This window comes from Camelus ferus, chromosome 7, assembly GCF_009834535.1.
Source record: "Camelus ferus isolate YT-003-E chromosome 7, BCGSAC_Cfer_1.0, whole genome shotgun sequence".
NCBI lineage: Eukaryota > Metazoa > Chordata > Mammalia > Artiodactyla > Camelidae > Camelus > Camelus ferus.
Genome location: NC_045702.1, coordinates 78,126,530 through 78,154,521, shown reverse-complemented (window position 1 = coordinate 78,154,521; position 27,992 = coordinate 78,126,530). Strand labels below are relative to the sequence as shown.

Genomic DNA, 27,992 nt, shown 5'->3' with positions numbered 1-27,992 from the left:
GACCATAAAGGAAAATCGGAGACACACGCACATATATAAAAATTAAAACCTAAAGACTACTAAACATTTCCCTTTTATCTATGATCGACTGATGGTATCTTATTCCATACAGCTTTCTACTAAAAAACTTACATTCTCCAACCTTCATTATGATTATATAACCTTTAAATTGCAATCAAGTGAACATCGGGTTTGCATATTTCAGTACTTAAAGAAAGTATGCTATATAAAGCCATCTATCTCAAATTTAAGAACTACTTAATGAATCTGAAATGATTTTTAAATTTACTTCTCATATGCAAAAGCCCATTTAGTACTTAATACTTTGTCATTAAGTGTTTAAAGACATAGCCAGCCAGAATACACGGAAATTCACTTTTCCCTTATGTTGTTTCTCCAATAATTATGCTAAACATTTAGCTGGTATCACTAAAACAGGTAACAGAGTAACCTTTTAAATGCCTTAATACTGTCCTACACTATGGAAAAAAGATACACCCAGACATATAAAAGTAATTATAAAAAGTAATAAGAATATACACACTAGAGATAGTCATAAAAAATGAGGACCATCTAGACATCCACTCAGAATAACCAGTATGTGAGTATTTAAGACGTGTTTATTTCCCACTGTGATACATTGGTTCTCCATTTAATATTTGAATTTTATAGATATGCCACCTTAATTTGGTTAACTGTATGTAACAATACCTCAGACTGTGGACCTCGATGGAATCTTAAAAATCTAAACACATAAATTCTAGCTCTAAACTCCAAGAATCTGGGGATTAAATAAAAGAGACCATTTTTTATTTACAAGTTGTTGATGTATGTTTTCAACTTATTCTAATGACTGCTTCCAATGTGAAAACCAAGTTTAAAATAACTTGATCACCTTGCTTCAAACACAGCTGTTCACATTACCATACTCCAGCTCCATCCATGTAAGTAAATCCAACTTTACTGTATCAGAAACAAAACCTAGTTAACATAAACTGAGTGAAGTTGAACCATTCATAAACAGCATGAAATTTTCCAGGATGCTACTATACATAGCTTTTTTCTGCAATATGAATGCACTGAAACAAAATATTTAAAATAGATGAGATTATTCCATTCTGTCCAAGCCTATTAAATACATTCCAAAAGTTTCATAATTCAGTCCTAGAAATTTTTGGCGCTCTGAGCATTTCCTGTTCAGAAATGTGACCTCTACAAAAAGCTCCTGGGAAATTTCAGAAAAATATAATCTTCTAATTTAAAAGTTGATTGATTTGCCAAATGATGCCGCCAGGTTTGCTTCTCTGAAAGCTTCTGATAAGGTCTGCAAGGGAAGAAATTCAAAATTAAAAACCAAGGGTCTGTGGGTCAGAAGACAATGTAGGCAGCCGTTAACTGTGGATGCTCACTTACCGGATGTGCGTGACAGACTCTGGCTATATCTTCACAGGACGCTCCATATTCCAGTGCAAGAGCGGCTTCATTTATCATTTCACCGGCACCCTTTAAGATAATACACCAAGAAGTAATTTTGTTTCCATGGCAAAGACGACTACCTTCTGATAGGAGAGACTGTAACAGTTAAGCTTTTCCTGACTGGAGGCAGTTAACAGATAAAGCAGCACACAAGTTAAGAGCTTGGGACCTGGAGCCAGGTGGCCTCGATGCCAATCCTGCCACTTACCACATCAACCGCTTGCTGACTCTGTGCCTCATTCTGTTTATTCACCTCCAAAATGGGAACAGCAACACTTACCTCACAGGGTTGTGAAAATTAAAGTTAATGCACATATTTAGGGAAAAACTGTTCCAGAGTAAATGTTCTGTTATCACTACTGACACATCAGACACCCAGCAGAGGGCACACTTCACATGCAGCGGTAGGAAAAGCTTCTCTTAGAAGGTAACATTGGAGCAGAGACCTGAATAATCATCCTGCCATGCAAAGATCTGGAGGCAGACGATTCTAAGCAAAGGGTACAGTAAGCACAAAGCACACACACACACACACACACACACACAAAATGGGTGGAGAGATGACTTCAGAGAAAGATAGTCAGGACCAGATTGAGGGGGGCCTTGTGTGTAAGTCTGAAGTTCAAAGGACCGCTAGAGAGTTTTAAGCAGGCAAGTGGCCTGGTCTGCGTTTTAGAGGAATAATGGACAATCTGAGCTGCAGCACAGAGCAGCCCATCTGGTGGGCAGGACGGTGAGTGCTGGCGGTACTGTCCTAGAAAACGATGCACAAAGAGGCCACATTCAAACCTTTGCTAGTAAGTAACAACCTCAGAAGGTAAACGCCAGGTGGTTTTAAATTAATCTAAATTGCACTGCTTTCCCAGTACTCACAGGTCCGAGAATATGTGCTCCCAATACTCTGTCTGTCGACTTCTGCCCAATAATCTTCACCATGCCGTCTGTGTCAGCATTGGTCTTCGCTCTGCTGTTAGCAGCAAATGGGAATTTCCCAACTTTGTACTCAACACCCTGTGAGAGAGAAAATGAGAACCTACATAAACTCTGAAAGAGTTCGTTCCCCTTTGGTAAAATCTTCTACCATTTGTTCAGAAAACCAATCCCAAGAAGGCAGTTCTTCACAAAGCACACAGAAGGAAAGACCAAAAGGCTTGTTACTGATAAATATTTTGGATACAAACACAAGCAAATGCAAATGTCAGTCCCCGGGGATATATTTCAAAGCTAAAGATAAGAGCTCTAGAATGACTCATTTTTAAGGAATACAGGCAAGTGAGTGAGCTCCTTGATGATACTAGCAAAGTAAAAAACACACAAACTGACCTATAACGTTCTAGTTATTAAAATGCATTAATGCAATACCAAAAGGATTCTCAGCCACCTGTGTCATTAACCCAGTTCCCACATTAGAGTGAAACCACCTGCGTTCAGGATTACCTCTTCTTTCAACTGCTCTTCCGATTTGCCAACCCAGGCAACTTCAGGGTGTGTGTAGATCACCGACGGGACACAACTGTAGTCAATGTGCACGGCGCCCCCGGCCATCCCTTCAACACAGATGATGCCTTCATCCTCTGCTTTGTGTGCCAGCATTGGGCCGGCAACCACATCACCAATTGCATAGATGCTGCCACAGAGATCAAAAGAAACAGTGAACTTCTGAAATCACAGACACTCATCTTCAGTTACGCCATGGTAACAAAAAATTTAAGTTTCCAGTTAAGCCACCAAAAAAGCCAAATAAAGCTCTTCAAATATCTATGAGTTCAGGTTTTAATCTTGGGTAATGAAAAATTCAACTAATTTTTGCTTTCACATGCTAAGTTTAGTTCTTCCTTAAAGCCAATGCATTTTTTAAGCATGACAAAAGTCTTATTTTCAAAACAGTGTCTGAAATTTTTCAATGACTGAAAATACAGATAAATATCCAACTTACTTTGGAATTTTAGTTTGGAATCTAGTATTCACTGGAATTCTACCTCTAGGATCTAGTTCAATTCCAAGTTCTTCTAGTCCCAAATTCTGAGTAAAGGGTCGTCGGCCAATGCAAACCAGGAGTACATCACAAGTGATAACCTCAGCTTTACCACCAGAAGCAGCTTCAATGCTAGACAGTGAACAGTACACATCTGTTAGACACACATCTCCGTGAATAGCTGACAGACTTGGGAATTTAAGACCAGACACTTCTCAGGTATTGATGACACTTCTAACAATGTAAGTTTGTTACAAATACAACAAACATAAGGGTCAGGCAATAAAAAATGTACATAATCCTCTAGAGGTCCGTCATTAAAATCTCACAACAGGCAGGGGAACACGGGTTAAGAACACAGGTCTTAGAGTGCGACAGACCAGGTTCAAGCAGTGGCTCTGTCCCCACCAGCAATGCAACCTTAGGCAAGTTATTTCAGTATTAAATAAACAGAAAGCCAGGCACACAGTAAGCAATCTAATTATTACTGATTTCCTCATGTATCTGTCAATAAAAATATGGAGTTATTTTATTGAATACTGAATATTGAATAGTTTAAATTTTTCTAAATGCATACTATGAAAAAGGACGTTACACATGAGAACACTGGATTAATTTTTCTAGCATCAATGTGATCATGAATTTCAATGGACAGATTTACCAAGCAATACTGAGTTACATACCATGCAATAAAATGGTATTAAGTTATTTAAAAATCTGATTCTAAAACCTGAGTTTCTTCTTAAAGAAACACACAGCAAGGCATCCCATCAAAAGCAGATGCAGCACACTTACGATACATCGATTTTTCCATCTGACTTCTTCGTAGCACCAGTAACTTTCGTGTTCATTTTAAATTTAAATCCTTGCTTTTGAAGGATGCGTTGAAAGTTTTTGGATATCTCCATATCAATTCCAATCCCACCAACATGACCCAAAAACTCAACTGCGGTCACGTCTGCACCAAGTCTTTGCCAAACTGAACCCTGCAGATAATTTTTTAAAAAATGATCATAAAAATAAAAGTTTCTATAGCAAATGTTTGAAAAAATCATCTTAAATAATTTATTGTAAGATTATTTTCCTGTGTTAATGTCCCTATTAGAAGCTCCGAGGTTTAAAACTGTGGCAAGTATGTATAACTTCATATATTTATTCACTCACTCAACACTTACTGGGCACCTACTGTACGCTAGGCACCACTTTAGGTGGTAGGCATATATCAGTGAACAAAACACCGCCCTGAGGGACCCTGAATTCTGAAAGGAGAGACAATTAAGTAAAGTTCAGGCAGAGGATAGTAAAGTGCTATGAGAAAAACAAAGCAGGAGGTAGAACCAGACGACTGAAAGGAGAGGGGTTACAGTTTTAAACAGCGTGGGTAGGGAAGACTCACTGGGAGTGACATCTGCACACAGACTTGGAGAGAGGGAATGAAATACACAGGTAACTCGTCCAGCAAAAGGAACACGTGGGCAGGACGGTCCTTAGGGGAAGAAGTAACATCTTATTGCTATTACTGCTATTTGCAAAATATTAAACTGGTTTAAAAATTTCATGAGTTTTTGGGGTGAGAGCTGAGTTAACTAGAGGCAATACAGCGACATGAAAAATCCAGTAACAAGCATACACAAAAATTAATTCAAAATGGGTCACGGAGCTAAATATAAAACCCAAGACTACAAAACGTCTAGAAGAAAACACAGGAGAGAACCTTTGTGACCCTGAGTTAGGCAAAGATTTCCTAGCTACACCACTAAAAGCACAATCCATAAAATTAAAAAAAGGAAAATTAGACTTCATCAAAATGAAAAACCTCTCTCCAAATGTCAGTATTACGAACACAAAAAAGAAACCAGGGGCTGGGAAGAAATATTTGCAAAACATCTGATAAAAGATATATTCAGATTACATAAAGAATTCTCAAAACTCAGTAACAAAACAAACAAACCCAATAAAAAAGAGGAAATATTTATGCAGGCACTTCACCAAAAGAAGACAGAGATGGCAAAAAGCACATATATGTTCGACATTACAAGCCACTAGAAAACTGCAAATTAAAACCACAATTGAGTTACTACTACACACCAGTCAGAACAGCTCAAAAACAAACAAAACCACCACCAACTACTGGCGAGCAAACGGAGCAGCTGAAATTTACACTGCTTTAGCAGTGGGCGGGTGTAAAATGATGTAGCCATTTTGGAAAAGAGAGTTCCTCTAGGGGTTAAACACAGAATTACCATCTGACCCAACAATTACACTCCTAGGTATATATTCAGGAGAAATGAAAACAGATGGTCACACAAAAACTTGTACACAAATGTTCACAGCAGCATTATTCATACTAGTTCCAAAGTGGAAACAACCCAAATGTTCAACCAATGAACGAGTAAACAAAACGTGCTATATCCATAATACAGAGTATTACTTGGCCATCAGGAGAAATGAAGTATACATGAACCTTGAGAACAATGTACTAAGTGAAAGAAGTCAGATACAAAACGCCACGTGCTGTAGGAATTCCATTTATATGAACTGTCCAGAACAGGCAAATCCACAGACACAGCAGGTAGATGAGTAGTTCCCAAGGGCTGGGAGAAGGGAGGAATGGAGAATGACTACTAATGGGCACAGGGTTTCTTTCTGGGGTGATGAAAATGATCTGGAGTTCGTGGTGACACCTGCACAACTCTGAATATACTAAAAACCAGTGACTGTACACTTCAAATGGGTGAACTATATGATATGTGAATTATACCTCAATAAAAATGTTTTTTAAAAAAGGAACCACTCTTCTGAATCTAAATCAGAATAGTAAGAGTGTGGAAATGATAAGAAGCATCATCTCAAAGTGTGTAATTCAAAGTGGGGAGTCAGCACAGCCAGACAAGTGTCCTGCTCTTCAGGAAAGCTGACCTTGAAATCCCTAGAGATAGGAAAACTCCAGTAACATCTATACCATTCACTTAGAGCTTATTAGACGCCAGGCACTATGTTATGGGTTTTAAACGTATTAACCTTATTAAATCCCAACAAAATCTTATAAGGCAGTTATTCTTATCCCCGTTTTTATAATGAATCAACTAGTTCAGAGAGGGTAGTGAATTTAACAGGGACATAAAGTCATTAAGTGGCAGAACTGAAATTCATTACATTCTTTAAAGCACTACATTAAATTGTAATGGAGGAAGATAAACTATAAAAAATAAGTCATACAAATAATCTTTATGAGAAAGTAAAGAGATATATAGGACTACGTAGGAAGTTCTCTATTAAGCCTAAATTTTTAAAAAGACATGTAAAAAATTCAATATAGTAACAGGCACATAGAACACTGTGTCAAGATGCTTGAAATGATCAAAGGCTTGTACAAATCGTAAAGCAAAGCTGAATTATTGCTTGGCGATATTATTCTATTGACCAACAGAAGAAGGGAAATCTGTTAGTCCTTTTTTCTTGCTTGTTTTATCCATCTATGAGAAAAATTTTCAAAGTAGAGTGAATAGGAGAGATACCACTAAGCAAGAAGTGAAACCCAAGATCAGAACAATCAGTCATTTTGGACAAATTAATTCCCAAATCAAATAAGTTAGATTACAGAACTTAGATAATAGAGACAGTCAGTGAACTCTGGGAACTTAAGTAGTATTAGAAAATTGCCAAAAGGTAGCAGACAGGCAAACGTTGCCTAAATTTTCAAAAGTGGAAAAGAAGAGATTCTAAAAAGAGAACAGATTCTGAAATGTGGAGTGGAGGTCAATCCCTGCTAAATACTAGAAGAGACTATTAAACAGCCAGTTGGACAATCATTAGACAGTACCACAAATGTTTCAAACGGGTCATGTAAACTGCCTATACTTTATTTTCTGAAGATTCTTCTGGGCTGGTTAATGTAGTATACCTTGATATCAGCAAGGTGTCCAAAAAAAAGAAAGAAAATCTCATCATATCTTGTAGATGTGATGGATCAATGGAGACTCAAATACATTTGTAACTGGTTAAAGACTGCAGTATTAGATGGTTTTTCAATACTTAGTACTGACAGTGGATGACACCAGAGAATGATCGATTAACCAATTTTAGATCAGATGATGGACTACGTGCCTTAGTTAACATGCTTCTCCAATTTATGATTTACATAAAGCAAGAAACAGCAGTTAAGTGTAAGCGACAGAATCAAGACAAAGAAACAGACTGGAATAATGTGTGCAAGTGAACAAGATTAAAGAAAGGATAAAGGTCTTGAATATGTGTAAGCACATCTGACTGTCCTTTATGACTGGGTTACTGCATTCTGTTGTTTCTTATTTTGTAGTTGGTTTTATTCCTTTGATAACTATGTAAGTTTAAAAAGCTAAAGATCTAATCTGTTCTTAGAAACAATAATTAGTACACATATGAAAACTGAAAAAATGTGCACTATACTGTTTGTATGTATTTACACGCAATATAATGTTTGTGCAGTCAAATTGTAATAATTTTACATAATAAAACTGGAAAAGAAGAAAAAAGAGGTGAAAGAGGGAGATGAAAATAGTATTTTTATTTCTGAATATTAAAAGGTATTATCACTTAAAAAAAGATAAAAGTTCAAAGACCTTTATTTACGTTTTAAAAAATTAGAATTCCTCAAGCAAAAGATGTGAGGTTTTCATCTGACTACAAGTCAACATATGCTTTAAAAAAAAAAAAAAACCCTCTTAAAGGATTACATTAAAAGTATATTATACATATCAAAAGATGAAAAGACATTCTCTCCAAAATAATCCAATCAGAACAGCATGCAGAAAGAAATTGGAAAAAAAAAAAAAGAAATATACAAAATAATATAAAGCATGCCAACGTACACACAATAGGGGTCCCAGAAGGAGAAGAAAAAGAGAAGGAAATCTAAAATGCATTTGAAGAAATTATGAACAGACAATATTAACAGACCAATTACCAGTACTGAAATTGAATCAGTAATTTTAAAACTCCCAATAAACAAAAGTCCAGGACCAAATGGCTTCACAGGTGAATTCTACCAAACATTTAGAGAAGAGTTAACATCTATTCTTCTGAAATTTTCCCAAAAATTTGCAGAGGAAGGAACACTTCCAAACTCATTCTATGAGGCCATCATCACCCTGATACCAAAACCAGACAAAGACATCACACAAAAAAAGAAAATTACAAGCCAGTATCACTTATGAATATAGATGCAAAAATTCTCAACAAAATACTAGCAATTAGATTCTAACAATGCATTAAAAGGATCATACACCAGTGAGTGGGATTTTTCCCAGGGATGGAGGGATTTTTCAATAGCTGTAAATCAATCAATGTGATACACCACATTAACAAACTGAAGAATAAAAACCATATGCTCATTCTCAATGCATGAGGAAAAAGCTTTTGATAAAATTCAACATCCATTTATGATAAAAACTCTACAGAAAGTAGGCACAGAGGAAACATACCTCAACGTAATATTAAAGGCCACATATGACAAACCCACAGCTAACATCATTAGAGTGAAAAGTTGAAAGCATTTCCTCTAAGATCAAGAGCAAGACAAGGATGCCCACTCTTGCCACTTTTATTCAACATAGTTTTGGAAGTCCTAGTGACAGCAATCACAGAAGAAAAAGAAATAAAAGGAATCCAAATTGTAAACAAAGAATTAAAACTGTCACTGTTTGCAGATGACATGATACTATACATAGAAAATCCTAAAGAAGCGACCAGAAGACTACTAGAACTCATCAATGAATTTGGTAAAGTTGCAGGATATAAAATTAATACTCAGAAATCAAGTGCATTTCTATACACTGACAACAAAATAGAAGAAAAAGAAATTAAGGAAACAATACCATTTACTATCGTACCAAAAAGAATAAAATACCTAGGGATAAACCTACCCAAGGAGGAAAAGACCTATGCTCTGAAAACTGTAAGACACTAAGGAAATTGAAGATGATATAAACAAATGGAAAGATACACCGTGTTCCTGGATTGGAAGAATCAATATTGTTAAAATGGTCATACTGCCAAAGGCAATATATAGATTCAATGCAATCCCTATCAAATTACCAATGACATTCTTCACAGGGCTGGAACAAAAAATGTTAAATTTGTATGGAAACACAAAGACCTTGAACAGCCAAAACAATCTTGAAAAAGAAGAACAGAGCTGGGGGAATCATGTGCCCTGACTTAAGACTATACTACAAAGCTATAGTAATCAAAATCATATGGTACTGGCACAAAAACAGACACACAGATCAGCGGAACAGGATAGAAGTCCAGAAATAAACCATGCACTTATGGTGTATGACCATAGGAGGCAAGAATATACAAGGGAGAAAAGACAATCTCTTTAATAAGTGGTGCTGGGAAAACTGGACAGCTACCTGTAAAAGACTGAAATTAGAACATTCTCTAATACCATACACAAAAATAAACTCAAAATGGCTTAAAGATTTAAAAATAAGATCAGATACTGTAAAACTTCTAGAGGAAAACATAGGCAGAACACTCATGGACATTAATCACAGCAATATATTTTTGAACCAGCTCCTGCAATAATGGAAATAAAAGCAAAACTAAACAAATGGGATCTAATTAAACTTAATAGCTTTTGTACAGCTAAGGATACTATCAACAAAACAAAAAGACAATCTACAGAACGGGAGAGAATATTTGCAAATGATGTGACCAACAAGGGACTAATTTCCAAAATATACAAACAACTCATACACCTTAATATCAAAAAAAAAAAAAAAAAAAAAAAGCAACCCAATCCAAAAGTGGGCAGAAGACCTAAACAAGCAATTCTCCAGTGAAGACATACAAATGGCCAATAGACACATGAAAAAATGCTCAGCATCATTAATTGTCAGAGAAATGCAAATTAAAACTACAATGAGGTATTACCTCACACCAGCCAGAATGGCCATCATTAAAAAGTCTACAAGTGATATTGCTGGAGACGGTGTGGAGAAAAGGGAACCCTCCTACACTGTTGGTGGAGTGTAGATTCGTGCAGTCACTATGGAGGACAGTATGGAGGTTCCTTAAAAAACTAAAAATAGACTTACTATGTAATCCAACAATCCCACTCTTAGGCATATACCCAGAGAAAAATATAATTCAAAAAACAAATGCACCCCAATGTACACAGTAGCACTATTTACAGTAACCAAGATATGGAAACAACCCAAATGTCCAACAGATGAACACACACACACACACGAATATTACTCAGCCATAAAAAATAAAATAATGCCATTTGCAGCAACATGGATGTAACTGGAGATCATCATTCTAAATGAAGTGGGTAGGAAAGAGAAAGAAAAATGCCATATGATATCACTTATATGTGGAATCTAAAAAAATAAGGGACACAAATGAACTATTTATTATTTATAACTTAGATGACTGATTTCTTGAATATGTGTGAGCACATTTGACTGTCCTTTATGATTACTGCCTTCTGTTGATTCTCATTTTGTGTTTGGCTTTATTCCTTTGATAACTATGTAAGTTTAAAAAGCGAAAGCTCTAAACTATTCTTAGAAACAATGAACAGTACATACATATAAATTTTTTAAAATATGTGCAGTATATTGTATATATGTATTTACATGCAATATATTGTATATATGCAATCAAACTGGAACAAATTCTACCTAATAAAGCTGAAAAATGAAAGAAAAAAAGAAATTATGGCTGAAAACTTCCCAAAATAAAAGGAAGCAAATAGCCAGATACAAGATGAACCCAAACAGACCCATACCAAGACATATGAATAAATGATAAAACTTAAAGAGGATTCTAAATATATATATATATATACACACACACACACACGCACTCAGCCATAAAAAAGGATGAAATTCTGCCATTTAGAGCAAAAAGGGTGGACCTAAAGAATATCATACTAAGTGAAGTAAGTCAGACAGAGAAAGACAAATACTGTATGATATATCACTTATATGTGGAATCTAAATACAAATGAATGCATATATAAAACACAAACAGACTCAAAAGATTTTTGATACCAAAGGAGGGGGCAGATAAATTAGAAGTATGGGATTAACAGATACAAACCACAATACAGAAAACAGACAGGCAACAAGGATTTACTGCATAACATAGCAAACAATATTCAGTATCTTTTAATAACCTATAATGGAAAATAATATGAAATATATATATATATGAAACATTGAATCACTTTCCTGTACACATAAAATTAACACAATATTATAAATCTACTATACTTTAAGAAAAAAAAAAAAAGGAAAGAAAGAGTTTGAACTTATCCTAGTGCTATTTTGAGTCACTGAAAACTTTTAGCAGGGAAGGGACATCATTACATTTGTGTTACAGAAAAATCAATCCAGCCACTCTGAGGAGAACAGATTAGAAACTGGAAAAGTCAGAAAAACCCAGTTTGAGATATGATCCTGGCCTGAACTGGGTCCTAAGCAAATGCATGAAAAAGGGGATACACACATGAGGTATCTATCAGGTAGGATCACACTAGGAAGTAGACTGACTGACAATATGGGGACAAAGGCATTAGAAGAGTCACATGATTCCCAAACTCGTTTAGGCCTCTAGATGGATGACAGTACCACTCACTGTTGTGGGAAATGTTAGAAAAGAAATAGGTTTTGTTTCATTTTGTATTTTGGGGGCAGAGGAGGGAGAGAAAGCTTAAGTTACACACTTATTGAACTGAGTGCCTGTGAGACCCACAAATAAGAGTAGCTAGAAAGCATTCAGATATAAAGTCCGGAAGCAAGGAGAAAGGATTAGGCTGCAAATATGTAAGAGTCCTTGGGTAACTGAGATAAGAGTAAAGAGAGTACCCTGTGGAAAGACAAAAAGGATCTGGGCTAGAACCCTGAGACAGAACCTAGAGTAAGACTAACAATTAAAGGGAAGGCTGAGAAAGGGAACCCACACAGAAGACGGAGAAGCCAGCCCGAAGGGGAGGTGCAAAACCCTGAGTGTGGTTTGGTTAGAGAAATTAAGGGAAAAGTTTCAAAGGCAAGCAAGTCAGCAATGCTGTTTGCTACCAAATAAAGCAGTGAAGAAAACAGTCAACTGGACTGAGCAATAAATCCATTCATGGCCTGTCAAGAGCAATCTGATGGCACAAGAAGCCAAGGACTGCAATGAAAGGAGCTGATGAAATACAGCGTCAACATCTCTTTCAAGAAGTCTGGGTGTGGAGACAAAGTGAGAGGGCAATTAGCAACTGGAGGACACAGAATCAAGAGAAGGCTTATTTTTGTGTACACAGCCTGTGTCTGTGAGTGCAAATGCATCTTGGCGTGTATGGATGCACACAGGTGCCCCAGAGAGGGCTCAAAAGTAGGGGAGTTTGAAGACTAAAAAAAATACAAAAACCACAAAACAAAATCCCTGAAAAGGCAGATGACGCACCACCAAGTACAGGGCTCAGTCTTAGAGAAAAAAGCAATTCCAAAGTTACAGGAGAGAAGATCAAGAGAACAGGTGGAACAACAGGCAAAAATCTCTTCAAAGCTGGGGCATCAGGTTGAGGGAGTTCTCATCTGATGGTTTCTCTCTTAGGTGGTATTTAGGCAACAAGGTCACCTGCAGGGAAGGGAAGACAGTGTGCTGGCAGAAGTGTGAGACAGGTGGGAAGCGAAACAGCCAGCGCAGACACCAGGAGAGTGCACCAGCTAGGGGAATAACGGGGTTGTCAGCAAGGCTGAGGTTCCTGTTGAGATTTGTGCCCAAGCGTTTACACAGGTACTCATCTGCAGGATGTGTGTTTTTTTTCCTGGTATAGTCAATACCCTGAGTATAGCATAAAAAAGGCAGACAGCTGAATTCAACCAGGACCAGAGTTCTGCCAAGCAGGTACGACAGGACAGCAAGGCAAGGGACTCAAGAACACCTGTAAGAAAGTGGTTAAAGTGAAGGACTAAGGAATCGACGTTGATCGGGAAAGCAGTCAAGATGGGAAAGGGCAGACAGCAAAAACACAGAGGGATCTGTGGACTAGAAAACTTGATAGTTACTGAGCCTGTCTAACAGGAATAACTGAGTAAGAAAGGAGGTTACGGTTAGAGAATAAAATGTCTGAATTTGTGATTCCAAACTAGATCAATTCTTGGTGATTACGAGGTAAAATGGCCCTGGAAAGGTACCTAAAATGTAAAGAGGTCACTGGACATACAAGAAAGTTGCCAGATGGACAAGGAGGGACAAGAAGGCAGGCAGAAGCCTCAAAACAGCATAGTACTCAGAGAACTGCAAGTATGTGACATCTCTGAAACTTAAGGGGAAGGGAGAAGAGGACGGAGAGGCAGAGAAGAGCCAGATCATGTCTTTATCTGAAATGCAGTCTGCTCAGAAGAAGAGCTGTCTGCTGAAGGGCTGGCAGATTTAAATATCTGAAAGGCTGGCAGATTTTTAAAAATTAGTCCAGTTCTAGGGAACAGGAAGAGTGGAAGATACAGGGAAGCAGATTTCAAAATAAAAGAGAATGTTCTAATAACGAATGATTACATAAATAGACTGTCTTGATAACTCTTTACTACTAGAAGTGTTTAGGTAAACAGTCTGATCTACTTGTGATGCTATGTAAAGAGCATCATTAAACCCTTTCCAACTCCACGGGAATATAAAGAGGCAGAAAAAAACATCACTTACCAATTCTACACCAATTACTCCTGCACCAATGACAACCATCTTTTCCGGAACTTTTTTTAAAGACAAAGCACCTGTAGATGACACTATTGTATCTTCGTCAATCTATAATATGAAAAAGAAAAGAAAAGACACTAAGTCACTTATTTGTTTTGACCTATTTATGACTTCTATCCGTTTACTCATTTTTATCAAAACCCATTAAAACTGCTTGCCTGAAATTTTATCATTCAGCATTTCAAACTAAAATGGTCAATTTTAACTTCACACTGAATTCAAATATATCTTAATATAAAGTGTTCTATTTCTGGTCAAGATCACTGCGGAATAAAGACGGGCCAATTTCCTAAAGCTGAATGACTGTCAGCATATAGTACTTCAGTCAGAAATCTCTCAAAGTCTATATACAGCATAAAGTAGTTTATAAAATACATTTCTGAAGGAAGGGTGTGAGAGCTATAAAACGTGTAAATACCGTAATTCCAGGAAAAGGAGAAACTTCTGAACCTGTGGCTATAAGAATGTTCTTTGTGTCAATAACTTGAGTGCTGCCATCGGCTTTCGTAGCGGTGACCTGAGTTTTCCCAGTTATCTTTCCATAGCCATTCACATGAACAACCTTAATAAAGTAATGTTTATAAATTCACAAAGTTTAAAATGATTTTTTGGATAAACAAATACGATTAGTAAGAAAAAAACTGTTAAATACTTTACAATACAAAATGCTGCCTTCCTTAGTAATGCTATACATGGAGCAGCAAAGATTTTGTTTTATGTATCAGGGAAGTCATTTCAGGTTAACATGCTGTTTTAAATTAAATAAATATCCCCCAGCAGCCAAGCTCTAACAGCATCACTGTCAGCGTAAAGCAATGTTCTATGTGAATATAAAATAAAGCAAAAATCTGAACATTAAACACACTGACCTTATTCTGTTTGAATAAGTGGGCAATTCCACCCGTTAAAGCTTTTACTGCATTATTCTTCTGCTCCATCATCTTCTCTAAATTCAAGCGAACTTCAGACACTATAATTTGTTAAATAAATCTTTAGTCCTTGGCTAAATTCCTGAAGCAATGTGTGATTATTTTTCACAAATCAAGGTCTGAAAAATTAACCTAATGCCTACAGAACTGTACAAAAGGCAATATTAAAATGTTTTAATTTAGTAACTGATATAGTAATTGTAGTGGACAACAGGCCAAAAGCATCCTATCACAGTAACAGAATCTACCATACCCTGTAAAAAGTCTACCTTCAGGAAAAACAAAGCCCAAAATAAAACATTATACCCCACTGTGACAACGTATTCTCCAAACACCTTATGATGATTATCAGTCTGGAAGAGATTTAAGTAATAAAGTAAACCATCACTGGAAATTTTAAATAAAAGGAAATGCTCAATTTCATGAAACAAAAACTACTGAAAATACACATCTGAAAACTTCAAATACAGAAGCTTAGTATAAAAGAGTTTAATCAACTAGATTTTAATCATTCATTTAACTCAGAAGAGAACTCTGAAGCAACAGTAAGATAAAGAAGCTCAACTCAATAGAACTTCAGAAGAGTATCTTAGAAATCAGCTCATGCAACTAACACGTATCTTAGAGAAGAGGAAACAGCCCCTGACAGATTTGATTAACTATGGTTACAGAACTAGAACATCAAGTTTTGCCTACAATGCAGGTCTCTGACTAACCCTGTCTCTTCTTTCTTTGGTGGATAAGCACAGATGGTTTTGATTCAACTTGACATCTAGTTTAATGTATTTGCTTTAATGTCTATACGTCACCCCTATACCTATCAGTCTGCCTACACTACAGACCCATCTTTCAGAAACCTACTGCTACAAAGAAACAGATGAAGGAAAATTAACACCTCTCACCCCTACCCTGCCAAGGTGTGTTTTGGCCCTTCCTAGAACAGACTACCCTCATGGACGGTTCTGCCAACAATACTTGGGAGAGAAAGGATGAAATTAAAACAGCCCATAAAGAATGGCAGAAGATACAACATACCACATTAAAATGTTACCAAGTGTCCTTTCCCACTATGCACGTCCCTCCCTCTCTCCCTGCATCTCCTTCCACCACCACCAACTTAGGCAGACCTGCCTTCCTTCACCGGTATCTGCCCATTGCACTCAGGAATCCGGTGCCCCTTAGTGATCTCTAGGTTTCAGGGAATGAAAACTGACTCCACACACACACTCAAGTTGGCAAAGGAACAGATGTCACAGTAGAAATATGAAGTTAAGCCTTCTTTCTTAAATAAATGTCTCCACATTTTTTAGATTTTTTCTTACTCTTTCCTCACTAAACATATTACACACTCATTAGACACACGTAAGTCCTTAACCAGAAGACTTAAAGTTAAGTGGATAACATTGCTGAATATGAAAGATATACATACTTTCAATTCCCCTAGATGCAAAATCTCTTCCATGGGCCAAATGGTAATAATGAGAGTTATTTAATAAAGCCTAAAGGAAATAAAAAGACTAAATTATCAAACATTCAGACTATATATAATCAAAAAACACTTATGAAATGACATTCTCTACATGAAATAGTACATAGGACCGTACCAATTCAGTTTCTGTTCTTATGTAATGAATCTAAGACAAACAATAACGACTTAAACATTCAACAAAAAAGAATGAGAAACAAAACATCTTTTTTTAAAGATTTGCATTCTTTTTTATTGACATATACTCAGTTTACAATGTTTTATCAATTTCTGGTGTCCAGCATGTTTCAGTCCTACAAATACACACCTATATTCCTTTTCATATTCTTTTTCATTATAGGTCACTACAAGATATTGAGTATAGTTCCTGTGCTATACAGTATGAATTTGTTAAAAACATCTTTACTTTTTTTTTTGAAAGCAAAAGATTAAGTACACACTTCAGAACAGCAGGTGAAAAAGGCAGTCACGTTTTCACACATAAAGGGCTTAAAAGAAGAATTTACCACCTATTATCTGTTTCACTGAAAGGAAAGCTAGAGAAAAAAATGGAACATCAGAGACTGTTTGAATGGAAAGGCTAGGCATTCTGAGACAAGAAGTTATTTCAGGAATGTATGGCAGACTGGTGACAGTCTTACCAAGGAAAAACATACATTTTTTTTAAATCATCTATGGGTTATTTTTTTTTATAACTGTATTAGCTTAATTAGCTTAATATTCTGATCTCAATGTAACCTTCTAGTTGGTGGCTAATGAAAAGATTTCTGCACTGTATAAAACATATGCTCACCTTAGAAGGAATACAACCAACATTCAAGCATGTTCCACCAAGTGTTTCATTTTTCTCAACGCAGACTGTCTACAACCAAAAAATACATTATTTACTGCATTATAACCTGAATTGTTTCAGTTCACTAAAATTCCAAATGTATCTGTCTTAATTGTACAAAGCACACTACTCCAGCTGTGTTTGTGAAAATGAGATACAGATTCCTTTATAATTTATTATTTGAATAATACTAACCCCAAAGTGAATTACCCTAAAAGATTTAACAACCAAATACATACTTTTAATTCTATTATTGTATCTTCCAAAGTGTGATTAGAAGCCAAAACGAAAAGTACTGGGGGGAGGGAAAAAATAATGACTTTTCTTTCCATTTCATGAAAATACTTCAACCGAATAACCCTCAATCTTCATTAGTCTCAGGCCTAAATATAATTTATAGAATTAAAAAATTAGTTTCCATTATTAATAAGCAGCAAAGTATTTTGTAACTATGATCAACTCTTCCCAAATGAAAATGAATCAACACCTAATGTGAATCTAAACCTTACCCTGAAGCCTAACTGGGCGGCTTTAATAGCAGCGACATATCCTCCAGGACCAGAGCCTATCACTGTTACATCAGCATCAACTGCAATAAAAGCACATCGATATAAAACAGTAAATTACTTAATACTGACCCAAAACAGTAACTTTGAAAAACAAACAAAAAAAACTCTTGCATTTTAAACCTCCAAGAATGTGCAAGTAACCAGCATTTTTTACACAGTACTTTTTATTCCTAGGTACCTGATGCTCTTTGCTGTACCCGAAAGCAGCTCAGGACAGGCATTTAGTGACACGTCTATACACAGGAAAGAGCCTGAGCTCTGGGATGTGACATACCTGGCTTCAAATCTCAGCTCTTGCCACTTAGCTCTGTGACCACGGGACTTAATTTTTCTGTCATTTACTGGCTTAAATGACTGACGTTAGGGTTAGATAAATTAATTTCGTATAATACCTTGGTACTCTCAACAGATTTAAGGCTGCTTACACCCCTTTCAGGTACTCAACTGCTAAGATATCAGGGGAAGAAAATCTGCTTCCCTATAACACATGGCAAATACCTTTTGGACTGTATTTGAATAAAGATAAACTGTGTAGTTTAAGATAACAGGCTAAACAGAACATTTGATGAGCTATTCTGGACATTTATCATATAAAGACAAGAAACTGAAAATTAACTTTGATTAGCAGCTTTAGGAATACAATAATTATGATACAAATGTAAAAATAAGTCCAAGGTATTCCCACTCGCAATTCAACATTAAATAAAGCAACAATAACTGTTAAGAGTTAGAGAAGCCTCCTTTCTCCTTCCCCTCCACTGTTCTTACAACCTCAGTTACTCCAGCATTTAGCAGTTTATAACACACTTTCACATATACTATTGTGGGAGACTAGGTTCTTGCCTCACACAGGAAGAACTCAAGAGCAAGGCACAGTAAAGTGAAGGGAAGTTTATTCAGAGACGTATTTCACAGGAAGCAGGGTCTGTCTCACTCAGAAGGGTAAACAGCTTAGGAGATACAAACTCCATAGGCAGAATGTGGGCCACCTCAGGTGAGAGGGAGAGAGGCTGAGAGGTGTGGGAGTGTGTACTTTAAAGCAGAAGTAGACGCACACTCCATAGACAGAGTGCGGGCCTTCTCGGAAGGTGAGAGAGAGAGCGAGGTGTGGAGTTATTACATTTTATGGGCTCAATAATTTCATATCCTAATGAGTAGGAAGACTATTCCAACTACTTTGGGGAAGGGGTGAGAATTTCCAGGAAACACCACCAACCCCCTTTTTGCCCTTTTATGGTCAGCCTAGGAACTGTCACGCGCCTGTGGGTGTGCCAGGAGGCTCAAGGTCTACTGAAAGTCAGATCTTCCGCCATCTTGGTCCTAACCAGTGTGTCCTGTCCTCAGCTGCTGTGTCATTCCTTCAATGGTTGTGCCCTGCCCCCTTTCCGCCCACTTCACTGTCACGTTTGAGTCTCAGGACTTCCTATGAGAAGGTAAGGACTGCGTACACCTGACATTCTACAGATAAAAAACACTAAGTTCAGAGAGGTCAATTACGTTGCCCAAGGTCATCTGGCTACTATGCGCCAGAGACAAAATTAACTTTCTGTCTCTCCTTCCAGTGGTCTTTCCATCATTCAATACTTCTCCATTCCTCAATTTAAAACTATCCCGGAGAGCAATAATCAAGCTTTCTAATTACCAGCTATCTGACCTTCAGTGCGTAATTTAACCTGCTTCACTTTCAGATTCCTCATCTGCAAAATAAAGAGCACAAAAAACCTATCTGGGGTCATAATACAGAATAAACAATGTATGTAAATGGCTTAACATAGTACCTGGAACGTACATAAGTATTCGCTATATAATAACTACAGGCTGACCTACAAAGACGGCAATTTTAACTTATCACCCCCTCACTGACAAAACACAAATGCGACTGTAGTATCATTCAAAAGACCTTTGCTGGCCTGAACAGAATCACAGAAGTTTTGTGTTGGAAGACAACTAACAAGTTATCCAACCCAGTTATCCACAAAGTCTAAGAATCTTCCTACTGAATAAACCAAAGTACTGGTTATATCAGTTCTCCTTGGTTACACCACGTGATAATTGAGAATACTCGATACGTGAAAAAATACAGCTAGTCCAATTCATGATAAAACTACTGCTTCAATTTCTACTGATCTATTTGTGCTTTTTGGCTGCACTGCTTGGTTCACTCATTCATGTTCAGAATTAAGTATATAATAAAATGCATTTCTATTTTCAAACCTTGAACCAAATGATGACCTAAACAGTATCCCTTAATTTGGGTTCTAATTTTTAATTTCACAGTAATATAAGTAAAAGCTACAAAATGGGTTCCTTTGCTGAATTTTTAACACCTTTTTAGATTAGATTTACTCAATAAATCTGTATATTATAAACACAGAAAAGCAAAAAAACTTGTATTTTATTTCCCAATTTACTATGTAATCTTAGATCTTTTTAAATAGTATTTAAAAAATATCAGAAAAAAGTTCACTTTGCACTGACGATACTGGACGTACCATGCCGTCAGAATCCCACTAACGTGCTAGGAAACACAAAGATGAAGGGAAAAAAGTCTTCATCTAAAAATTTGTCAGCTGCAAGTATAGGAGGCTATGATCCAGTGCAAAGCTTCAAAAATAAGCCATTATTTAGGAGAAATATACCAATGTCTACAACTTACTTTGAAATGCATCAAAAAAGTAAGATGAATGGATGGATACGTATGTGGAGAACAGGTAAGTCACAATTAAGATGGTAAAATATGAAGAATCTATGGGTGTTCCATGTAAAATTCTTGCCAATTTCTAAATGTCTGCAATTTTTCACGATAACATATTAGAAACATAAACCAGGTAGCTCTCACCTTTACCCAAGGCTGCTTGCAAGTGAAAGTTTACAACACGTGATTCTGACTCACCATCTCCTTGTCAAGAAGCATTACTTAATTGGGTTCCCATACATATTTTTAAAAATTAGGATACAGTAAAGTAGTTAAACATACATTTACTTAGGGACATCTCATGGAAAATTTTACAAAATTAGCATCAGCCTTTAAAAATGAAAAAGAAAAACTGAAAAGAATATACCAATTGATAGCATAAGAGAAGGATGACTAAGCAAAAATGGCAAAAGACAGCTGGATAGCTGTCTGCATTTCAGGTGGCAATAAAATACTGGGAGAAATCTATCAGGTTCATACTTAAAAAAATCCTGGGGTACAATGAGAGGTGACTGACTCAATCAGTCAATGCCATGAAATACACTGAAAAAGTAAGAAAAAGTGCTCTGAAAGTTACTCTAAATCTGTTACTTAAACCATTATAGGGAAAATAAGGACACCACATTACTAAGGCTGCCACTGAAATAAAGGTGTTGGGTTACAAATCAATTGTAATCATCAAATTATACAACATTAAGAAGTTAGCCTGCAATAGTATCTGCCACTTGGGTAACTTACTACAGGCCAGGCAGTGAGCTAAATGCTTCTCGTTGTCTTATTTAAGCCTCAGGACATCTCAGTTACACGGTTATTACTGTCACCTGACAGGGAAGGAAAAAATAAGGCCGAGGGTAACTAAATAACTTGCATAAGGTTGCACATCTAGTAAGTGATCCAGCCAGGATTCAAACCAAGTTCTTGAGATTCAAAAGCCTACTGCTCCTACACAACCATGCCTTCCAATCACTTGGAAGATCCCATACTCTCCAGGGCAATCAGGAATTCCAAGTAAGATAGCAAGAAGGTCTCCAGTATCAGAATGAAATCTAATGTTCATGAATGCCTACCCTATGAGGAAATCATCACTGCCTTCAAAAACTTTACATTATAGTTAGGGAAAATAGGCACATATCAAAATGGACATAAACCAAGATTATTTTTAGAAAGAAAAAAAAAAGGGAATAGGGAAAGAAACACCCTAAGGCAATAATCATTAATTACCAAATTCACTAAATGAGTATAAGAGCTGTTTGGTAAGGTTTATTTGTCGTTGTCTTGTTGGGGGGTAGGGGTGGTGTTTAAAATTAACAATAGCCTTAATCTTCAGTCTGTTTCCGTAGTCACACCCTATACTTGTGATCACCAAAAACTGCTCGGCTTCTAAAATCTTCAATCACTTTCTCATCATAACCGTACAACCTCCTAGTTGATAAGGAAAGAGAAACACAGTAAAAGAAGAAAGGATCTGAAGTAAAACAAAGACTTCAAAAATGAGCTCTACCATCTCTTAAATTCTTGGGCAAATTATTTAAATCTCTCTGGGCTTTGACCCAACACAGGGATAATAGTGATGGTAATATCTACACCCCAGGGTTGAGAGGTCAGAGATGAAGTATGTCAAGACCCCGGGAGGATGCCAGGTGCATACTAGGCACACGATAAATGCTGCTTCTCTCAGCTCCACCTCCAAACTTCAGTCCTGCAGCCTCCAGTTCATTCCCAGCCTCCATAATTCCCCCACACTGCTAGCCCCGCTAAAACCCAATTCAGACCTCATTCTCTTGCCCTTCATTGGTTTTTCTGTCTCTTTTTATGGTCCAAGTTCCCAAACACATCATCCAAATCTCTTTAGTAACGATTTCTCCAGCCTCATCTCCCACCACATTCTGCCCACCCCACCAATACCAGGAAGCAATAATGCAGCACCAAATTTTGCTGGTCCATCCATGCATTCTGTCCCATCTCCCTAGAAAGAAATGCCGCAGCGTGCATTTCACATTGCAGACACTATTCTAAGCTCCTGGGCTACCTATAAATAAATGACAGAGCCCTGGTTCCTGTAGTCTAATGAGAAAGAAAAAGCATTACAACAAAAATGCCAATCTGCAACCAGAATGAGCTTTAAAAACAAATTTGATCATCTCACGCCCCTGCTTAAAACACTTCAGTGACTTCCAACTTCCCTTAAAAAAAAGAATCAGGGTCTTTCACAATCTGGATCTCCAACACATTTCAGTTACACGGGCCCTTTTCAAGCTCCTCAAATGCACTACCCTCCTTCTCACACGAAATATCCCCAAAGGCCGTTCCTTCTACCTGGAACACTTCTGCCCAAACCCACTCCCACCTCAACCCTTTTCAGATATCAACATCATTTCCTTAGGAAAGTGCCCGTGACCATTCCCAACCGTGTATAGATTTCATAGCTCCCTATGCTTAGTCTGTGGAGTCCTTGTCACAATTCTGTTCACTGAATGTTTATCTTTCCCAAATGTACTGTAAGCTATAAAGCTGCATCTTGTCTGGCTTGTTCACTGCTGCATCCCAGCAACTAGCCCAATAACTAGCACACAGTAGAAATTCCGTATCTGTTGAAATAATGAATGAATAAATGAATGTAGTAAGTGTGACTAGTGAAGTGCTGTAAGTCCACTCCTGTCTTGAAATGGATCGTATCAACAACACCACACAATACTTTTCAAATCGTGATGAACTTGGTGCATATTCAAACATCTCCCAGATGCTGTAACAGGGACTGTATCATAATAAGCTTCGAACTCCTCAAGCTGGTCAGCCAATGCTCATCTAAGGAAGCAGGCCAAACAGAAACGGGATCAAGAGTCTAAGCTCTAGAGTCAGAAGACTTTTACCAGCTCTGTCGTTTCCTGGCTAACCTCTCTCGATTCAGCTCCTCCATTTATAAAATGGATAAAATAGTAGCTCACACCTTGCAGGATGGCCACTAGGACTAAAGGCTGTGCCTGAGACAGAGTAAGCCCTCAGTGCATCAGTTACTGTTACTGTTGCTGGGTACTTAACTGTGTACCAGACACCACACTGGACGCTTGTGATGGAGCATTAATTACAATAGATGTGGTTCCAGGGTTCATTTATTCAATAAATATGTATCGAGTACCCACTGTACCACTGTCAGTGCTAAACAGTCACAGACCTGGCCCTAAAGAAGTGTGCATTCTTGAGGAAAAGACAGCCACTAATTACCTGCCTCAGATGAATATAAATATGTATAGAAAATGCTTGTTATTTTGTCGAAAGACTTCACACACTGCACCTGCACAGGTACCAAGGGATTTATACTCTACTAGATGTCAAGGATCACTAAAATGTTTGATTCATGAGTGCTCAGTTATCCTTGCTCCACTACAATCTAAGCTCCTGCTCAGGGACTGCCTGGCAAACAGAAGGTACTGAATAAATATTTGTTGAATACATAATACCACAGGTGTAGAATTAGCCATGAAGTCTTTAATTGTAGGTTTTGGAAATGAAAATCTAGTATTTCTCCTGTTGAGTTGAGACAAGTAAGTAATATTCCCATTTAACAAAAGAGACAATATGCCTTATAGCTCAATAAAGCTGGGGGAACAGGGGGACAAAGGGTATAATGGGTCCAACTTTTTCTCTTATCATCAAATTAGTATTTTTTAAAGGACTTGACCTGCTCAAATCCAGAATAAATCCCCCATTGTTAGTCATTAGTGACCAGAATCCTCCTACTCTTTCTTCCAGGAATAAAATATGCAAAATGATAATAGTTTGACAACAGCTTAAGGATACAGGATAAAATTATTTCACATGCAGAGAGACTCATGGCCACAGTTCCCCCCAGCTAAAGGTTTCTACAATGAAGGTTTAAGACATGTGCAACTTTACTTATGATTATATGGGCAAATCGAGTAAATGTCAAAATAGATCATTTCAAATAATCAATAGCCTTCATACTGGGAGGCCAAAATATCTTACTATAAATCCATTAACTTCCTATTTTAAATACCTTAAAAAACACAAATCCTTTAGAAACTTCAAAAATAGAAAAAGGTATAATGAAGAAAATATCCATAATCCATAGCATCCTTTCAGGGTATATCTTTCTCGTCTTTAAAGTGTGCTTCTCGGGGGTGGGTATAGCTCAGTGGTAAAGCGCGTGCCTAGCATACACGAGGTCCTGGATTCAACACCCAGTATCTCCATCAAAAAAAAAAAAAAAAAAAAGTAAACCTAATTACCTCCCCCCAGAAAATTAATTAATTAACTAATTAATTAAAGCATGCTTCTCTAAGCCCATCAAGATTTCCATTTAGCACGCAAAAGTCATCTCACCATTCCAAAAAGTGTTAAGCAACTAACACACTCAATCTTACCCAGTGGACAGAAGTAACTTTTTAAGTTCAAACTTACAAAATCTCTGCCTTGCTCAAAACCCTTCAGTGGTTCCGCATCACACCTGGAGTAAATCCTGGCCTGGCTCCTAAACCCTCCATGATCTGATCCCTGCCTACCTCTCTGATTTTACACTCTAGGGGTCTCTGCTCCAGCTAAACCAGCCTTCTTGCAATTCCTTAAACCTCACAAGCTAATTCTCATCTCAGACCCTTCTCACTGCTGTTTCCTTCTGCCTAAAATAAACTTTTCACTCCCTCACTTCACTCAGGCCCCTGCGTAGAGAAGTCCTGCCACCCTACCTAAAACAGCCTCCTCTCCTCCCAATTACCGGGTTTAATTTGCAGTCACTTCCCAAAATATCTCCCTGTTACTTGTGTACTGCTTGTCTTTTACCACCGGGCTCTAGGTTCCAAAAGAGCAGGGCTCTGCCTTGTTCACCACCTGGAACACATTAGCTGCTCAATCAGCATTTAAGTGAATGAATATGTGAACAAGTGAATTCTACGGCTGCTTACTTTATTATTAGTTATTCTAATATTCACTTGCTTTTACATTTCAACACAAAGGAAATATGAGCTATTTTGAGGAAAAACTTTCATTGAATACTTACTTGGTTGATCTGCATAAGTTCTCAGCGGCACTGCAGAAACTCCTTGCAGACCATGAGATATTCGACTGAAATGGCCTCTCTGAAAGAAAGAAAATGTTTCTATTATGCAAAATAAAAATTCAAAACATAAAACTACTGAAGGTCCATGAAAACAATGATTTTAGGCAAATGAAGCAAGCAATGATTATTAATGTATCTTCCACTGCCACACAGGTTACATTAGCAATTTCTCCTCTTCCATAACAATCAACTTGCCACACTTATTACTATGAATATCCAACAAATCATCTCATATTTAACCTAACTAAAAAATGTTACTCAATGGTGCTAAGTTTTCTTAAATTTTCAGTAAGCATGGCTAGGTTTTTAGTGCCAAGAATCATTTTAATGTCGTAATTAAAACTTTCAAAGCTCTAGCTTAAGTAGTCGAATAATCTGCACTATGATAGTCCTTTCACACGTAATTATTGTTTCCTAACTCAACTCTACCATGTACAATCTATGAAGATGAGACAAGATACCTCAGGAAAATGCAAAGTGATGTACTCGTATTCAAGAGCTACTACAGTTTTACAAACTGCACCATAATCTCCACAACAATCTCTAAAAATGGATGGCTACTATTTCAAACTAAGACACTGAGGCACAGAGAAACAGAGCAAATAGCAGGTAAACAGAAGGCAGTGACAAAACCTACACTGATCGAGTTAACTTTATCCATTCCAACGCAATTCTTGCACCTAAGGTCAAGACAGCAGACCAAAGCACAGCAGACTAGATGTCAGTCCTGAGCTTTAGTCCTAGCTCCGCTTTTCACTAAAAGTATGACTTCTAGCATGTGACATTAACTTTGGGGAACACAGGCAACTCATCTTTGGAACAAAGAGTTGGATCGCTGTTATTATTCCTAAGGCCTCCATCAGTATAGTATCCTGCCACAATCCCGCATACATACAATCTGGCTGTAACTGATACGTAGATGAAAAGGTAAAGCTGTCTTGACGATAAGCCGCTACAATTAAAAATACAAGCTTCTAAGAGGGAAGTCAACGGACACTAGCTTATAGCTGCAAACACCGAAGGCACCTTTGAGGATTTGCTAGGGCTACTTGTTAGGGCTGACTCGGTCTAGGGCTTTCAAGCGCTGGCCCGAAGGTTACCTGCCCACTACGGACAGGCCACGCAGGGGCCGGGATGAGAAGTAGGAAAAGGTGTGAAGAGTCGACCATACAGGGCAAGGGCGACTCAACTTCCTCCAAGCTGGAAAGGACTCCGTGGGACCCCCAGGTCCCACGGCCCAGGCTTGGAGGGGGCTGTGAGTGACTGCTGACCATCACACAACCGGCGGGGCCTCTCCGCAGCCCAGGCCTCCGCCTCGGAGCCGCCGCCGGGGCTGAGCCGGTTCAGGGGCGGAGCCGCAGGTGGTCCAGGCCTGGCCGCCGGCCTCTCCCACCCGCTCCAGTCAGGCCGCACCCCGGACGCCGTCAGCGGCCTCTCTGTGCCTCTGGCTCAGCACGACTCCACCCAGTCTGCCCCCACCTTGGCCAAAGAAGAGTACACGCGACTCCAGCTCTGCATCTCGCCGCTAGACTCTCCTTTCCTCCAAGGTTTTCACCTCCGCTCACCGTCGCCGCAGCCTCGCCAAGGTCTCCCCGCCCTGCGCATGCACAAGCGCGGCTTACGTCATTGGTCAGGAGCAACGCGATTGGCCCGCGCGGTGCCGGGCTGCCAGGCTCGGCGTCGTACACTGTCGTAAAGAGCGTAGTGCTTTGTGGCAGCGAGGATAGAGGGACCATTTTACGGGTAGTAGAGTGTCCGGAATTGCAGTGTGACATTAACCCTTGGAAAACGAAATAAATAAAACTGTTGTTGGCTTAATGCACGCTACAGAAAGTAAACCTTCACAAGTTCTTGATTGTGCTAGGCTGAGGAATCTCAGCATTTTCCAGGCATTGTCCTTAACTGTATGAAGGATTACGAGTATTTCCACTTCTTGGATGAGGCCCTGAGAGGTTAAACAATACCCTCAAGGCCTCCCAAGGGATAGGTAACTGCAGCCCCAGGTCAAAGCCTTTTGTCTTAATTATTACTTTATAATCTCTCCCTGGGATCAAATGCCGTATGAGAGATGGGGTCACAGACTTAATCACTAGCATCGTGCTCAAAGTAACTAAGCTAACTGGCAGTATGTAGAAAACACCTTCTACCTCCTCAGTTAAGAAACACACCTCACTGTTAGAGCACATTAGAATGGGTGGGATGGTGGACGAAATTAGAGGTTT

At 38.0% G+C, this 27,992-nt stretch overlaps 1 protein-coding gene and 1 long non-coding RNA gene across 2 annotated transcripts; one reads left to right on the top strand and one right to left on the bottom strand.

Moving 5' to 3' along the window:
* The first annotated feature begins 15 nt into the window (after nucleotides 1–15).
* LOC116665044 lies at nucleotides 16–819 on the top strand. Its single transcript, XR_004321632.1, has 2 exons — nucleotides 16–217; nucleotides 253–819. It is a non-coding gene; the product is annotated as an uncharacterized LOC116665044 (long non-coding RNA).
* On the bottom strand, nucleotides 601–27,406 carry DLD (dihydrolipoamide dehydrogenase). Its single transcript, XM_006185307.3, has 14 exons — nucleotides 27,250–27,406; nucleotides 25,711–25,789; nucleotides 17,942–18,021; nucleotides 17,394–17,462; nucleotides 16,544–16,613; nucleotides 15,055–15,155; nucleotides 14,604–14,747; nucleotides 14,132–14,233; nucleotides 4,247–4,437; nucleotides 3,413–3,583; nucleotides 2,914–3,103; nucleotides 2,350–2,487; nucleotides 1,414–1,503; nucleotides 601–1,324 (listed from the first exon to the last, which is right to left on the bottom strand). The coding sequence occupies exons 1-14, from the start codon at nucleotides 27,286–27,288 to the stop codon at nucleotides 1,259–1,261; spliced, it is 1,530 nt and encodes a 509-aa protein (XP_006185369.2). The 5' UTR covers nucleotides 27,289–27,406; the 3' UTR covers nucleotides 601–1,258.
* Between the last annotated feature and the right edge of the window lie 586 nt (nucleotides 27,407–27,992).

Excerpts from the sequence above, each read along its gene's own strand:
- DLD (XM_006185307.3), bottom strand. The coding sequence starts at position 27,288 with ATGCAGAGCTGGAGTCGCGTGTACTCTTCTTTGGCCAAG. Across the intron at positions 17,463-17,941 it reads CCGCCCAGTTAGGCTTCAGG|ACAGTCTGCGTTGAGAAAAA; the intron begins GTAAGGTTTAGA and ends TTTTGGTTGTAG. Across the intron at positions 3,584-4,246 it reads GATGGAAAAATCGATGTATC|CATTGAAGCTGCTTCTGGTG; the intron begins GTAAGTGTGCTG and ends TTCACTGTCTAG.